This window comes from Manis javanica, chromosome 6, assembly GCF_040802235.1.
Source record: "Manis javanica isolate MJ-LG chromosome 6, MJ_LKY, whole genome shotgun sequence".
NCBI lineage: Eukaryota > Metazoa > Chordata > Mammalia > Pholidota > Manidae > Manis > Manis javanica.
In genome coordinates this window covers 75,281,573-75,296,436 of record NC_133161.1, presented here as the reverse complement: position 1 = coordinate 75,296,436, position 14,864 = coordinate 75,281,573, and the positions used below count along the sequence as shown (strand labels likewise).

The following is a 14,864-nucleotide window of genomic DNA, read 5'->3' as shown; positions in this document are numbered from 1 at the left end:
CCTGTAAAACACCTGTCAGCATCTCACAAGCAACAAAAATGAAAGCCAGCAGAATGTGTACTCAATGAATTTTCTAAGCTACCACTTTTGCCAAAGGCCTTGCTGTCTGTTCTGTTTAGAAGCCTCCAAATGATCCTTGACTCTACCTTCCCTCTGACACATTGTCCAAACACGAAATCATGTCCATTCTTTCCTTTTATTCCCTAACCATTTGCTCCAACTAAGATCTATACTAATTCTTCAACTATTTCAAAGGCCTCTTAGCAGGTTTTTATGCCAACAGTCTCGAGCATGATGCTATCATGATAATCTTCTACTGAATTTTTTGACTATTTCAATTCTTTGTTCAAATTTCACTGGTTCCGCATAGTTAATTAATAGCAGGATTAATTTTATTTAGTGCACATTTATTGAGTGTACACACCGTGTGCTGAGCACTGTTACACTTTACATAAGCTTTGTGATTTAATCTTTATAGCAATTCTACCCATTTTATGGACGAGGAAACTAAGGCATAGTTAGTTAATTTGACCAAGGTCGTATAGCTAGGATGTGATAGAATCAGAAATAGAATTCAGGCAGTTGATTTCAGAACTCTTTCTTAGCCACTTTGTTGAATGCCATACCATTTTTTTTTAACCAGCAAAATGGAACCTTAGCTTGGCACTACGCCTCCCTCACAGTTTGCCCCCAACTCACATTTTTTTGTTCTCTACTCTTCCCAAGTCTAGCAAACCTTGCCTCTTAATACATGCATTACATTTTCTTGCCTGCATGCCTGTGCTCGTGCTACTCATTCCTCCTGAAACACGCTTTGTAGCCACGCAGTTTCTAGTCAGAAATGCATCCACCCTTCAAAGCCCTGCTTGGACAGCCCTTCATAAATTATTTCTGAATTTACTCTAGAAATAAATAATCTCCCTCTTCTCCTCTGAACCCCGTGGCCCTTTGTCCTATAGTTTGGCCCTTGTCCCCAGCTTTGTGTTGTATAGTTGTTTATGTGTGTGATTTCTCTTTTCATCCAGAGTGTAATTTCCTTGAAGATAAAAATTGTGACTGCTTTTTCTTATATATCCTAAAGGACTTAGTAAGCTCCATATATGGAGCTTAAATGACAGTACACATAAATGACACTCAAAAAATGTTGACTGAATATCTCTTCTTTCTGTGTCAAGAAAGCATTTTTGTTTATGATAGATGCAATGAAATGATACAACTTTTAAAAATTATTTTTTAACAAAGTATTAATATTTTTTCTATGTTGGTGATAAGATATAAATCCTAATTTTTCTCTTTTCTCCATCTGATAAAGCCTAATATTTCCATATATAATCTTGCTGGCCTACTAATCACTCCTCACAAGATACTTGTTAGAATATGTGTTTATCATTATCTATATTAATACTTAAAATGTGTTAGATATGGAGAATATGTAAGATAGTATTTAACACCAGGAAAAATATTTTACAAGTTAAGTTAGAATTATATGTGATGGTTGGGGGACTAGTGAAATTTATTGAAAAAAAGGGATCATGAGCCTGTGAGGTTGAGAATCTACAAAAACAAATGTGTGTGTGTGTGTGTGTGTGTGTGTGTGTGTGTGTGTGTGTGTATACAATCTCTTCTTTAATTCTGGGGCAACAGGTTGAGAAAATAGCTGTATTCCAAAAGAATATTTGTCAAAATTCACTTACCAAGTATCAAAAAATGTTTTAGCATATCAAGTGATATGTTATGGAAAAGAGATTCTTATATAAAATAAGTTGATTTGGTAGATAATTTCCTTTAGGTAAATTTTTGAACTATTGAATTAGTGGGCAGTGAAGGAAAAGCTAAAAATCAACTAGGATTTTGGTACACCCATCTGATTTTCAGAGAAGACTTTTAAAGCTGGAGACAAACTAATTTGAGCTTCTTTTATTTTGCCTGTAATTTGAGCAAATTATATAGTTGATGAAAAACAAATGCTAAATTGAGATGAAGATTATTGTTCTAACAGTACATGATTGCTTCATTCTTTGGAGAGAAATGTAAATAACTGTCACTCTTTCAACACAGGGATGTGCTCTGTGGTTACCTTTTGTGTACCAACATTGGTAACATCCCAAGGCTTGGAGAACTTGATGGTGAAATCACATCTACTTTAGTTATGCAGCAGGGAAGAACTTTAAACTGCAGGTAATTAGTTTACATTTCATTCTTATTAAGGAGAATGAGTGAGCACCTCTGGGTAAAATCAGTGGATTAAATATATGCATTTCCTTTTGTTCTCTTCTGAAATCTCACTAAAATGACACTAAGTGGGTTTTTTTTAGAATTCATATATCACATGGAGGCAGAGAAAGAGAAAAGAGACAACCAACAAAAGTTTAGAATGTGGAAAGCAAATGGATGTGTGGCAAATGATTATCAAAACTAAGAAAGCTGTATTCCTAAGTCAGTAATGGGGAGAACTGAGAAGTAAGCCATTATATGTGAGTCCTCAAAGGCTCAAAATGGCAGCATCATCTACTTCTGGAAGAGACAGTAAAAGATTTGGGGTTGGCAAGGGGTTAAAAGTACTAGGTGGAAGTGTGTGGAAGAAGCTGCTCACAGATTACTTCTCTGCCTCAGTTCAAATGGAGATTGTTCACCTTCCATGGGGGATTTAGCTTTACATTCTGCAGAGGATGAAACAGAAGGTTTTCACACCAAAGGACAGCAGGCAGTATTGACATCAAGATTGTAGGGACAGGGCCTAACCTCACTGGTGCTCAGCCAGAAAGCCTTAAATCTCCAATCATTTATCTGATTCCCTGACTCAAATAAGAGCAGAGTATCAGACATGTGAATAAAGACTCTAACACACACATACAAGTACACAGAGTGATAAAAGCAACCAGAAAAAAAACCCCCTGTCAATATTTGTGAGAGGTAATCTACCTCTATCATGAAACAAGAAAAGAGTGCTATTTTTAAAAATGAAGAACATTCAGAGAAAAAAAGAGTGCTGTGCAAATAAAAAACATGATGGCAGAAATGAACAGTTTGAATTATTTCCCAGAAAGTAGGGCAAAAAAAGTGAAGAAATGGAACATGGAGAAAAACTCACCATTAGAATAGAAATTATAAAAACCAGAGATAACAGCAGGGAGAATATCATCAATGAGTCATTCAAGAGTATTATCTGGAACTGATGGACTTGAATTTCCGTATTGACAAGCTCAACCAAACACCAGTTACAGTGAAATTAGAGGTATGTCTAAACATATCATTATGAAATTTCAGAACTCCTTAGGAAAGAAAAGAATCGTAAACATTTCCAAAGAGGAGGGGAAAAAAAGGATCAGACTTAGGATATAGTAACAGGAACCCTGGAAGCCAGAGACTCTGGAGAAAGTGATTTCCGAACTAGAATTCTGTACCCAGGCAAAATATGAAGTGTGAGGGTAGAAAATAAAGACACTTTTAGATATGCAAGTTTCTCTCAAATTTCTCCCACATACCCTTTGTCAGGAATCTATTAGAAATGTGCTTCCAAAATGAAGGAGTAAACTAAAAGAAAAAGGCAAGGAATTTAGGAAACAAGATACCTACCACAGGGCAATCCTCTTAGTAAATGATGAGGGTAAAACCAAGATGTACAGCTTTGTACCAGGTCTGGGGACACCCAGACCATCTAGGAGTAGGGGACATTCAGATGGAAAGAAGATGAACTTATGTTGAGACACATCTTGAGTGGAGATTTTGGCCATCAGCAGAGTTGGGTTAGGATTGGTTAGTGATAAATTCTTAGAAAAGTAGGCAAAGAAACACAAAACAAGTAAGAGATTTGCCAATCTGAGGGAAAATGACTTATTGTACAGGAAAAGAAAGGGCTTAATTATGGCATATTATGTCGCTCAACTGAATAACATATATATAATCATCATTGTCTGCATATTTGTTTTTGGTTTATTGATTATACAGAATGTATCATGGAAGGATAGGGAAAAGAGACAAATTCTAGTCCCATAGAGGGAAGTCAGTTGATAAATACCTAAAATGGAAAATAAAAAATAAGAACACAAACTCATTATTTAAAGTTGTGCACATAATAACAAGAGTCACTTAAGAGTAGAAAGTGGTTCACTCCAGGGAAGAATATACAGAGGAGTAGGGGGCAGTAGATGGCTTTACTGCATTAAAAAAAGCAATTTATCTTTTTGACTCTTTAAACTATATGCATGTATAATTTTTATAAAAATAAATAAAATTAATGGAGATTTTTGTACTAGCACTGACATGGCACCATATGAATTTAACTGACTATGAAAATACATTTTCAATTCCTGTTCTTCTTATTCCTATATAATATGTAGACTTGCTAAATTGAATAGTAAGGTTTATAATTTAGCCCTTCTCAAATATAATTTGTAAGTATAGCAGTCTTTTTGGGAAACAAACAAAATCCAGTTCTCATCCTTGTTTGAAACATGTTTGAACTCTTGAAACCTATTTAACTATCATATCAAGTCCTAGTAAGAATGGCTTACTTGACTAATACATGATAGCCCCGGTAAAACTATAAAGCCATCTCAATTCAGACCCCTGTTATAGTAATTATGTTTAAATCCTAAAATATATCAATATCTCTGAAAAGAATTAGATCAGAAAATTCAAGTGCTTTCTGCATTTAGAGGTTGAAAATACTTATACGCTATTGGTTTTTATTTAATAATAAGTAGAAAAGAAAGTGATAATGCCCACTTTTTAGTTTTGCATATCCTTAAGTTGAATGTCAATTACTGGAATCCCATTTCTGCTTTGCTCTCACTTTGTGTTTAGTGGTGGGCATGTTAAACTTGAAGAAGATGTAGATCTCGGCTATGTGGAAGATGGGACACCTTGTGGTCCCCAAATGATGTGCTTGGAGCACAGATGTCTTTCTGTGGCTTCCTTCAACTTCAGTACATGCCTAAGCAATAAAGAAGGCACTGTGTGTTCAGGAAATGGAGTAAGTATTCTGTACCTCACCATGGGAGCTACTCATTTCTTTTATATCACAGAAATAGATATGACCCTGAACTGCTTATTTCTGTAATGATGGAAACATGTTTGTCCACATTTCTAACTGTCGCGTAACAGTTCTTTATGTGGTGATATAAATTTGAATATTTCTGTCCTGTCATCTGTGAAAGCCTGGGAATAAGAGGAAGTATCATCTTCCTAACCAAATTTTTCCATCTTCCATTTTTATTATGGAAATGTGATTTCATATGATGTAATGCTGGTTTTCTACAAGTGATTTAGGAGACAAATTTTAAGAAACTGTAATGGGATTAAAAAAGGGAGCGAAAAGCAGGGGCAACGGCCACACTATTTAGCAAAGGGTGCTTCGTTGTATGTTGTTATGGTCAGGCAATGCTGTTGACAAACCAGTGTGTATCAGCTGACAATAGCTCCTAGAAATAAAACCAGAATAATTTAGGGAAATGCTTCTCACAGATGAATAGAAATAGTGGCATTGTTTAAAAGTCTAAGTTCTATTCTTTCAGTTATATATCTGATAAACTAGGTCTTATGTAACTGAGTTTTTAGGTTACATAAACATGCTCTATTAGTGATTACAGTTTTATCATTTTCAGTGAGGATCCCTACACAAACAACTTTTTTGGGGTTTTTTTTGGCATGAGCTATGATTTTTCTCTTTACCTTCATTCCAATTCTTCACTTGAACTGGTTGTATTGTCCAGTTGAAGTGACAGATCCCTGGCCTGGAGTTGTAAACCTTCAATCCCGTCATTCCATGTATATCCCCAAGGGATAGGGCAAGAATTTCCTTGGGGGTGGCAGTGTTACCAATTATTTCTCTTTGCCAAAGGATAGGAATTCCTAAGACACAGGAGAATAGAGAAGGCATGTGGTAAGCAATTCTGCTCCTATAAAGGAGTCTACCAAGTCTTTTCTCCTTAGTAAGAAGATGTTAGGGGGAAATGTTTTTGGGGGAGATGGGAAATGAACAGTGGAATTATTTCTTGATCGTTTGATCATTCATGCTAAAGAACAGCAATATATTTTTCATCTAGAAATCCTAAGTATATAACACAGAGACCAACATAGTTGTGTTAATTAACCATTTGTTTAACAAATGAATGAAAGAGTGACAGACACAAATAAATCAGGTGGCAAATCAGGTGGCAAATAGCATTAAAATCATTTACAACAATTATGTATAATGCAAAGAGGTTATAGCCTATGTATTTTTAACTTAACAGTAACTCAGCTCTGTGCATGTGACAAATATTAAAATGGGAAATACAGTAGATATTCTTGCATATCTAATTACATTGAACAGTTAATGATGTGAACTTGCAATCAGTCCAAGTTTGAATCCCAGCTCTACTTCTTACTAACTGGTTGAGATTGGGCGTATAACTAGCCTCTATGATTCAGTTTCTTCCTCTGTAAAATGGGAATAGTAATATTGCCTACTTTAAAAGGTTGTTGGGAAGAATCAGTGAGTTAATACTTTTAACTTTTATATGTAATACTTGAAACAATGCTGAGACATAGTGAGTGTTCAGTAAATGTTTGCTCTGACTCTGTTCATTATGATCAGTGTCAGTTCTTGTCCCTTTATCACTGGTGCTGCTGTGTGATACGGAAACTGACACTTGGAGAAGCTAGTTGACCTGGTACAGGTCCATGGATCAGACAGTGGCTAAATGGTGACTCAAACCCAGGCTTTTTGACTTTAAACCCAAAACGTTTTTCTTCCTGCATATTTGTTAATCTGCAGAAATTTCTTAATCTGAATTAATTTAAAATCTGAAATTTGGTAATCATATTTTGTAGTTACATTTAGATGTGGATGTGTGTTGTTTTCTGGTAAATTAGATCAGACAAAAGCCAGACACCTATCTAGTGAAAACCTGTCTCCTGAAGAACCTCTCTGATCTTAAACCTAACTGAATCCCTCCTACTTCCCACTCCATTTAGTTGTTCTGAATTACAATATCTAGGTATAGATTCTGTTTTCTGGATATATAAATGAAGATGTTACTGTCTGATAATTTTGAATTCCTTGTGAACGCTTCTCCTCTGCTTTGTTGGAAGGAGTTCTCAGTTCCTGTGACCCTGCAGTAGCTTACCTGGGTAGCTTGGGTCAGGTACCAAGACCACTGCCCAGCTTCAGGCCTCCCCTTTTTGTTGGATTTCTCTTTATGCCATCTGCTTCCTAAAAGATGAATAAAATGTTAGTATAAAGACCCTTACTTTGGAAGCCAGAAAGCTTTGTATTGGTTAATTGGCAAATGATTGTATTTCTGCTTAGTTTTTAAAGTCTACCTTTTATAAAATTTAAGTTAATGAAATTCAAAACTATAATTTGATTTATTTTTCAGATATATAAATTCATTCCTCTGTTAAAATCTATTATTCCATTTGAATCAACCATTGATCTCTAGGAAGTAATTTTTTGAGGTACTTGAGTAAGAAATAAAGTAGTATTATGAGAGGGGACCAGTAATTCTTCAGTACCATCAACTTCTAGGCATATAGTAATTAGAAATTAATGTTTATTTGTCATGCCTCTGTATCAGAGAGTTCATGTTTATCCTAAATTGATTTTGCATTTCAGGTTTGCAGTAATGAGCTGAAGTGTGTGTGTAACAGACACTGGATAGGTGCAGATTGTAGCACTTACTTCCCTCACAATGATGATGCAAAGACTGGTATAACTCTGGCTGGCAATGGTAGGTACTTAGTTTGGTACCATTACATCATCTTTGTATACAAGGGTAGAGCAAATTTCCCTTCAGATAGTTTCATTTGGATTATTTTTATGACTCAAATATAAGTTAAATTTACATAATAAGTCACAATAAAAAACTGGGGTCCTCATGAAACTGACCATTCCCATTAAATTGTAGTGATATTTAATATTGAATATAACAATCTACTGATTTAGCCTTACCTTATCCTACATCATTATGAGATGTTCATACTTTTGAAATTATTGTACTTGTTTGGGGCTGACAGCAAACTCTAACATTTCATTTAAAGGAAGAAAGTAGTAGTACTTCTTGGCCATCTGAATTTAAAGGGAGAATTTTATATTTGGGGGCTGAATAAATTTAAACAAAAATTGAAGAATTGATTTTTAAATATTTTGCTGACTTTAATATTCCTTATTATAGAATCTCATTTGTATTCAACCCCAGTTCTTATAGCCTGAACTGTAGGTAATTCTAGAAGTAGTAATTTTGGCCAAGGCACTTAGGAGGAGGGGTTAAGGACATGGATAAGAAGGTACAAGTCTAAAAGCTAAAGTGGCCCAAATGGAGAAGGAGAAATTAAATGCGGGTAGTTGACAGAACACAGATGTCCCCTTTTAAGGTTTTTATGGTTTCATTGTTGAGTATTCTTTTGCATTAAATAATGCTCAAATCTTGAAATGCATTCATCTCCAAATGATGAGAAAAAACGTATGTTCATTCTAACCATCTAGATAGGATAAAAATCTTAGCTAATGTGATGTTAATAAGGAAAGCCTCAGAATGATTAAGATGTTGGTATCCTCAGTCTTAGCTTTGATAGGGAGGAGCTTGCTCCTGCAGTTAATGCAGAGATGACGCTACTCAGGTCCATGGATTTAAGTGGCTTGTCAAAAGTCAAACCATTATTTAGAAATAATCAGTACCAGTAGCCAAGTATATTGAACCCCATTATATCTCTGGAAGAAAAGGAAGAGAAGACAGACATGCTAGGTCTTAGAGTAATAAAATCCCAATGACCAGGGAGTCCTCTGGCTTCTGCATGCACACATCCCACGGGAGACCTGGCTGAGGTAGAGTCTGTCAGTCTCCCCAGATGTCCTCATGCTACCATCTGTCATGATCACCAAGGGCTCCCAGGCAGAGAGCTGCCACTGCTGTCAGGGGGGATTGGAATCTGCCCCAGTAGCCTATAATTATTGACCTTTGGTGTCTGGAAGAGTACCTCAGGAGGGCAGCAACAAGGAGAGATCCGAGCTGATCTGGGTGATTTAGCATTTATGAATCATTATAAGCAAAACAAGTCCCCTGGTGTCAGAGCCAGACCTTGGCCTTTCCTGCTCATGGACCCTCAGTTGAGCTCTTTGACCAAGCCTTCGACTCGCTGGGCCACTGTGACTCCATGATCCCCTCCAGGAGCACATCTCAGCCTGCCTGACGGGTGCTGACCCAGCAGTGCCATTGCCGGGGCCTGAGCACAACCTGCCCAGCCCCTGGCCAGTCTGCCACATTGCCCTCATGCTGCCCAGCACCTCACTCCTGCTCACTGGACCTTGTCTGTGCCTTTGGTCTTTCCTTCCCCAGGATACCATAGCCATCATTGCCAAGACTAGGAACTTGAAGCCCAGTGCTCTATTATCGACACCACCTGAGCACCGATTATATAAATCTGTAGGCATGTTTTCTCCCTTAAGAAGCTTACATTTATTTTGAGAGACAAAATAATCACAACTGAGAGCAAGAAGGACCTTGCATTAGTTGTCAAAATGGAATGATGTGGGCAATACATTTGTAGGATTTCTGAGGAATGAGTCAAGGTGAAAGGAATAGAGGCCCAAAAGAACCTCCCAAAAGGAGGCTGTGCCAGTGATAATAGTATTGTCCCTCCCTTTTTTTCTTTTCTTTACTCTGCTTTCTTTTAAGTTCAGTGATCTCATCTTATTTTCCTAAAAAATGCATGGAAAATAAAACTGTGTAAAGGCATTTGGATAAGAATTAAAAGGAATTATGTTTTAAAAAACTTGATGTGGGGGGAGGAGCCAAGATGGTGGCATGAGTAGAGCAGTGAAAATCTCCTCCCAAAACCGTACATATTCTTGAAAATACTGCAAATACAACTATCCCTAAAAGAGAGACTAGAAGATACAGGACAACAGCCAGGCTACATCCACACCTACGAGAACCCAGTGCCTCATGAAGGGGGTAAGATACAAGCCATGGCTGGCAGGACCGAGCGCCCCTCCCCCCAGCTCCCGGCAGGAGGAGAGGAGTCAGAGCAGGGAGGGAGAGGGAGCCCAGGACTAATAAATACCCAGCCCTAGCCATCTGCACTGGGAGCACAGACACACAGTGCGTGGGGTACTGGATACTAGGGAAATGGGACAGTAAAATCTGCGAGTGGGTCCCCACAGCCGGCACCCCTGGGACAAAGAAAAGTGAGTGCTTTTTGAAACTTTTAAAGGGACAGGGATCCCACAGCTGGACGGTAGTGTCCCAGGACACTTAGCCCAGCAGCTGGGAATCCTGGGGAACTCTGGGCGCCCTAACCCCCTGGGCAGCAGCGCAGCTCGGAGGCCCCTCATGGTGATAAACAGCCTCCCACTAGTTACCCCTCCAACGTGGCTCCACCATAGAGGAGCAGCTGCCTGAGGCTGGCCACGCCCACAGCAGCAGAGCAGAGCTTCTTTCACAGCGGCCGGGCAAGGATTAGAAACCCTGTCTATAAGCAGCTGCCAAGCACAAGGCACTAGTGTCACCATTCTCCCAGGAGAGGAAGGCCACCAACGAGCAAGAAGGGACGGTCTCCCAGCCGACACATGCGCCTCCTCCACACGACTATCTCTATCACCATGAAGAGGCAGAAGAATTTGATACAGACCAATATCACAGAGTCAACCCCTGAGAAGGAGATGGACCTAACCAATCTTCCTGAAAAGAAACTCAGAATAAACGTCATAACCATGCTGATGGATCTTCAGAGAAATATGCAGGACCTAAGGGATGAAGTCTGGAGGGAGATTACAGAAATAAAACAATCTCTGGAAGGACTTAAGAGCAGATTGGATGAGGTGCAAGAGGACGTTAATGGAATAGAAATCAGAGAACAGGAACACAGAGAAGCTGATGCAGAGAGAGATGAAAGGATCTCTAGGAATGAAAGAATATTAAAAGAACTGTGTGACCAATCCAAATGGAACAATATTCGCATTATAGGGGTACCAGAAAAAGAAGAGAGAGAAAAAGGGATAAAAAGTGTCTTTGAAGAAATAATTGCTAAAAACTTCCCCAAACTGGGGAGGAAATAGTTGCTCAGACCACGGAAGCACACAGAACTCCCAGCAGAAGGGACCCAAGGAGGACAACACCAAGACACATAATAATTAAAATGGCAAAGATCAAGGACAAGGATAGAGTTTTAAAGGCAGCTAGAGAAAGGATAAAGGAAAACCCATCAGGCTATCATCAGACTTCTCAACAGAAACCTTACAGGCCAGAAGAGAATGGCATGATATACTTAATGCAATGAAACAGAAGGACTATGAACCAAGAATACTGTATCCACCACGATTATAATTTAAATATGAAGGAGGGATTAAACAATTCCCAGACAAGCAAAAGAAGAGGGAATTTACCTTCCACAAACCACCTCTACATGGTATCTTAGACGGACTGCTCTAGATGGGAGTACTCGTAAGGCTAAACAGATGTCACCATAGAAAATATAATCACAACAAAGAAAGAAGACCAACCAAATACTAACTAAAGGCAAAAAATAAAATAAACTACCCACAAAAGCAGTCAAAGGAAACACAAAAGAGCACAGAATAAAACACCCAACATATAAAGAATGGAGGAGGAGGTATAAGAAGGGAGAGAAATAAAGAATCATCAGACAGTGTCTATAATAACTCAATAAGTGAGTTAAGTTATGCAGTAAGATACTAAAGAAGCTAACCTTGAACCTTTGGTAACCACGAATCTAAAGCCTGCAATGGCAATAAGTACATATCTTTCAATAATCACCCTAAATGTAAATGGACTGAATGCACCAATCAAAAGACACAGAGTAATAGAATGGATAAAAAAACAAGATCCATCTATATGCTGCTTACAAGAGACCCACCTCAAACCCAAAGACATGCACAGACTAAAAGCCAAGGGATGGAAAAAGATATTCCAAGCAAACAACAGGGAGAAAAAAGCAGGTGTTGCAATACTAGTATCAGAGAAAATAGACTTCAAAACAAAGAAAGTAACAAGAGATAAAGAAGGACATTACATAATGATAAAGGGCTCAGTCCAACAAGAGGATATAACCATTGTAAATATATGTGCACCCAACAAAGAAGCACCAGCATATGTGAAACAAATACTAACAGAATTAAAGGAGGAAATAGAATGCAATGCATTCATTCTGGGAGACTTCAACACACCACTCACTCTAAAGGACAGATCCACCAGACAGACAATAAGTAAGGACACAGACGCACTGGACAACACACCAGAAGAAATGGACCTAATAGACATCTATAGAACTCTACATCCAAAAGCAACAGGATACACATTCTTCTCAAGTGCACATGGAGCATTCTCCAGAATAGACCACATACAAGGCCACAAAAAGAGCCTCAGTAAATTAAAAAACATTGAAATTCTACCAACCAACTTTTCAGACCACAAAGGTATAAAACTAGAACTAAATTGTACAAAGAAAGCAAAAAGGCCCACAAACACATGGAGGCTTAACAACATGCTCCTAAATAGTCAGTGGATCAATGACCAAATTAAAATAGGGATCAAGCAATATATGGGAACAAATGACAACAACACAAAGCCCCAACTTCTGTGGGACGCAGCAAAAGCAGTCTTAAGAGGAAAGTATATAGCAATCCAGACATATTTAAAGAATGAAGAACAATCCCAAATGAATAGTCTAATGTTACAATTATCAAAATTGGAAAAAGAATAACAAATGAGGCCTAAAGTCAGCAGAAGGAGGGACATCATAAAGATGAGAGAAGAAATAAATAAAATTGAGAAGAATAAAACAATAGAAAATATCAATGAAATCAAGAGCTGGTTCTTTGAGAAAATAAACAAAATAGATAAGCCTCTAGCCAGACTTATTAAGAGAAAAAGAGAATCAACACACATCAACAGAATCAGAAATCAGAAAGGAAAAATCACAATGGACCCCATAGAAATACAAGGAATTATTAGAGAATATTATGAAAACCTATATGCTAACAAGCTGGAAAACCTAGAGGAAATGGACAGCTTCCTAGAAAAATATAACCTTCCAAGACTGACCAAGGAAGAAACACAAAATCTGAACAAACCAATTACCAGCAAAGACATTGAACTGGTAATCAAAAAACTACCCAAGAACAAAACCACCGGGCAAGATGGATTTACCTGGGAATTTTATCAGACATACAGAGAAGATATAATACCCATTCTCCTAAAAGTTTTCCAAAAATTAGAAGAGGAGGGAATACTCCCAAACTCATTTTATGAAGCGAACATCACCCTAATACCAAAACCAGGCAAAGACCCCACCAAAAAAGAAAATTACAGACCAATATCCCTGATGAACATACATGTAAAAATACTCAAGAAAATATTAGCAAACCGATTTCAAAAATACATCAAAAGGATCATACACCATGACTAAGTGGGATTCATCCCAGGGATGCAAGGATGGTGCAACATTCGAAAATCCATCAACATCATCCACCACATCAACAAAAAGAAAGACAAAAACCACATGATCATCTGCATAGATGCTGAAAAAGCATTTGACAAAATTCAACATCCATTCATGATAAAAACTCTCAGCAAAATGGGTATACAGAGCAAGTACCTCAACATAATAAAGGCCATATATGATAAGCCCACAGCCAACATCATACTGAACAGCGAGAAGCTGAAAGCTTCTCCTCTGAGATCAGGAACAAGACAGGGATGCCCACTCTCCCCACTGTTATTCAACATAGTACTGGAGGTCCTAGCCATGGCAATCAGACAAAACCAAGAAATACAAGGAATCCAGATTGGTAAAGAAGAAGTCAAACTGTCACTATTTGCAGATGACATGATATTGTACATAAAAAACCCTAAAGACTCCACTCCAAAACTACTAGAACTGATATTGGAATACAGCAAAGTTGCAGGATACAAAATTAACACACAGAAATCTGTGGCTTTCCTATACACTAACAATGAACTAATAGAAAGAGAAATCAGGAAAACAATTCCATTCACAATTGCATCAAAAAGAATAAAATACCTAGGAATAAACCTAACCAAGGAAGTGAAAGACCTATACCCTGAAAACTATAAGACACTCTTAAGAGAAATTAAAGAGGACACTAGCAATGGAAACTCATCCCATGCTCTTGATTAGGAAGAATTAATATCATCTAAATGGCCATCCTGCCCAGAGCAATATATAGATTTGATGCAATCCGTATCAAATTACCAACAACATTCTTCAATGAACTGGAACAAATAGTTCAAAAATTCATATGGAAACACCAAAGACCCCGAATAGCCAAAGCAATCCTGAGAAGGAAGAATAAAGTGGGGAGGATCTCACTCCCCAACTTCAAGCTCTTCTACAAAGCCACAGTAATCAAGACAATTTGGTACTGCACAAGAACAGAGCCACAGACCAGTGGAACAGAATAGAGACTCCAGACATTAACCCAAACATATATGGTCAATTAATATGCAATAAAGGAGCCATAGACATACAATGGGGAAATGACAGTTTCTTCAACAGATGGTGCTGGCAAAACTGGACAGCTACATGTAAGAGAATGAAACTGGATCACTGTCTAACTCCATACACAAAAGTAAATTAGAAATGGATCAAAGACCTGAATGTAAGTCATGAAACCATAAAACTCCTAGAAAAACACATAGGCAAAAATCTCCTGGACATAAACATGAGTGACTTCTTCATGAATATATCTCTTCGGGCAAGGGAAACAAAACTAAAAATGAACAAGTGGGACTATATCAAGCTGAAAAGCCTCTGTAGAGCAAAGGACACCATCAATAGAACAAAAGGTACCCTACAGTATGGGAGAATATATTCATAAATGACAGATCTGATAAAGCGTT

General features: G+C 37.8%; 1 protein-coding gene and 1 long non-coding RNA gene across 30 annotated transcripts in view; one reads left to right on the top strand and one right to left on the bottom strand.

The window, feature by feature from the left end:
* ADAM22 (ADAM metallopeptidase domain 22) overlaps positions 1-14,864 on the top strand; it is a 238,654-nt gene that overhangs the window by 195,051 nt on the left and 28,739 nt on the right. For all 29 annotated transcript variants that reach the window (XM_036990656.2, XM_036990655.2, XM_036990657.2 and 26 more), the window contains exons 22-24: positions 2,059-2,178; positions 4,807-4,975; positions 7,601-7,715. In XM_036990656.2, coding sequence (XP_036846551.2) covers positions 2,059-2,178; positions 4,807-4,975; positions 7,601-7,715 — 404 coding nt within the window. The remainder of the gene's footprint in view (positions 1-2,058; positions 2,179-4,806; positions 4,976-7,600; positions 7,716-14,864) is intronic.
* The window catches only part of LOC108401854 (uncharacterized), a 43,815-nt gene that overhangs the window by 4,454 nt on the left and 24,497 nt on the right, over positions 1-14,864 (bottom strand). Inside the window, exon 2 of the long non-coding RNA XR_001854280.3 lies at positions 7,113-7,198. This is a non-coding gene — a long non-coding RNA (uncharacterized lncRNA). The remainder of the gene's footprint in view (positions 1-7,112; positions 7,199-14,864) is intronic.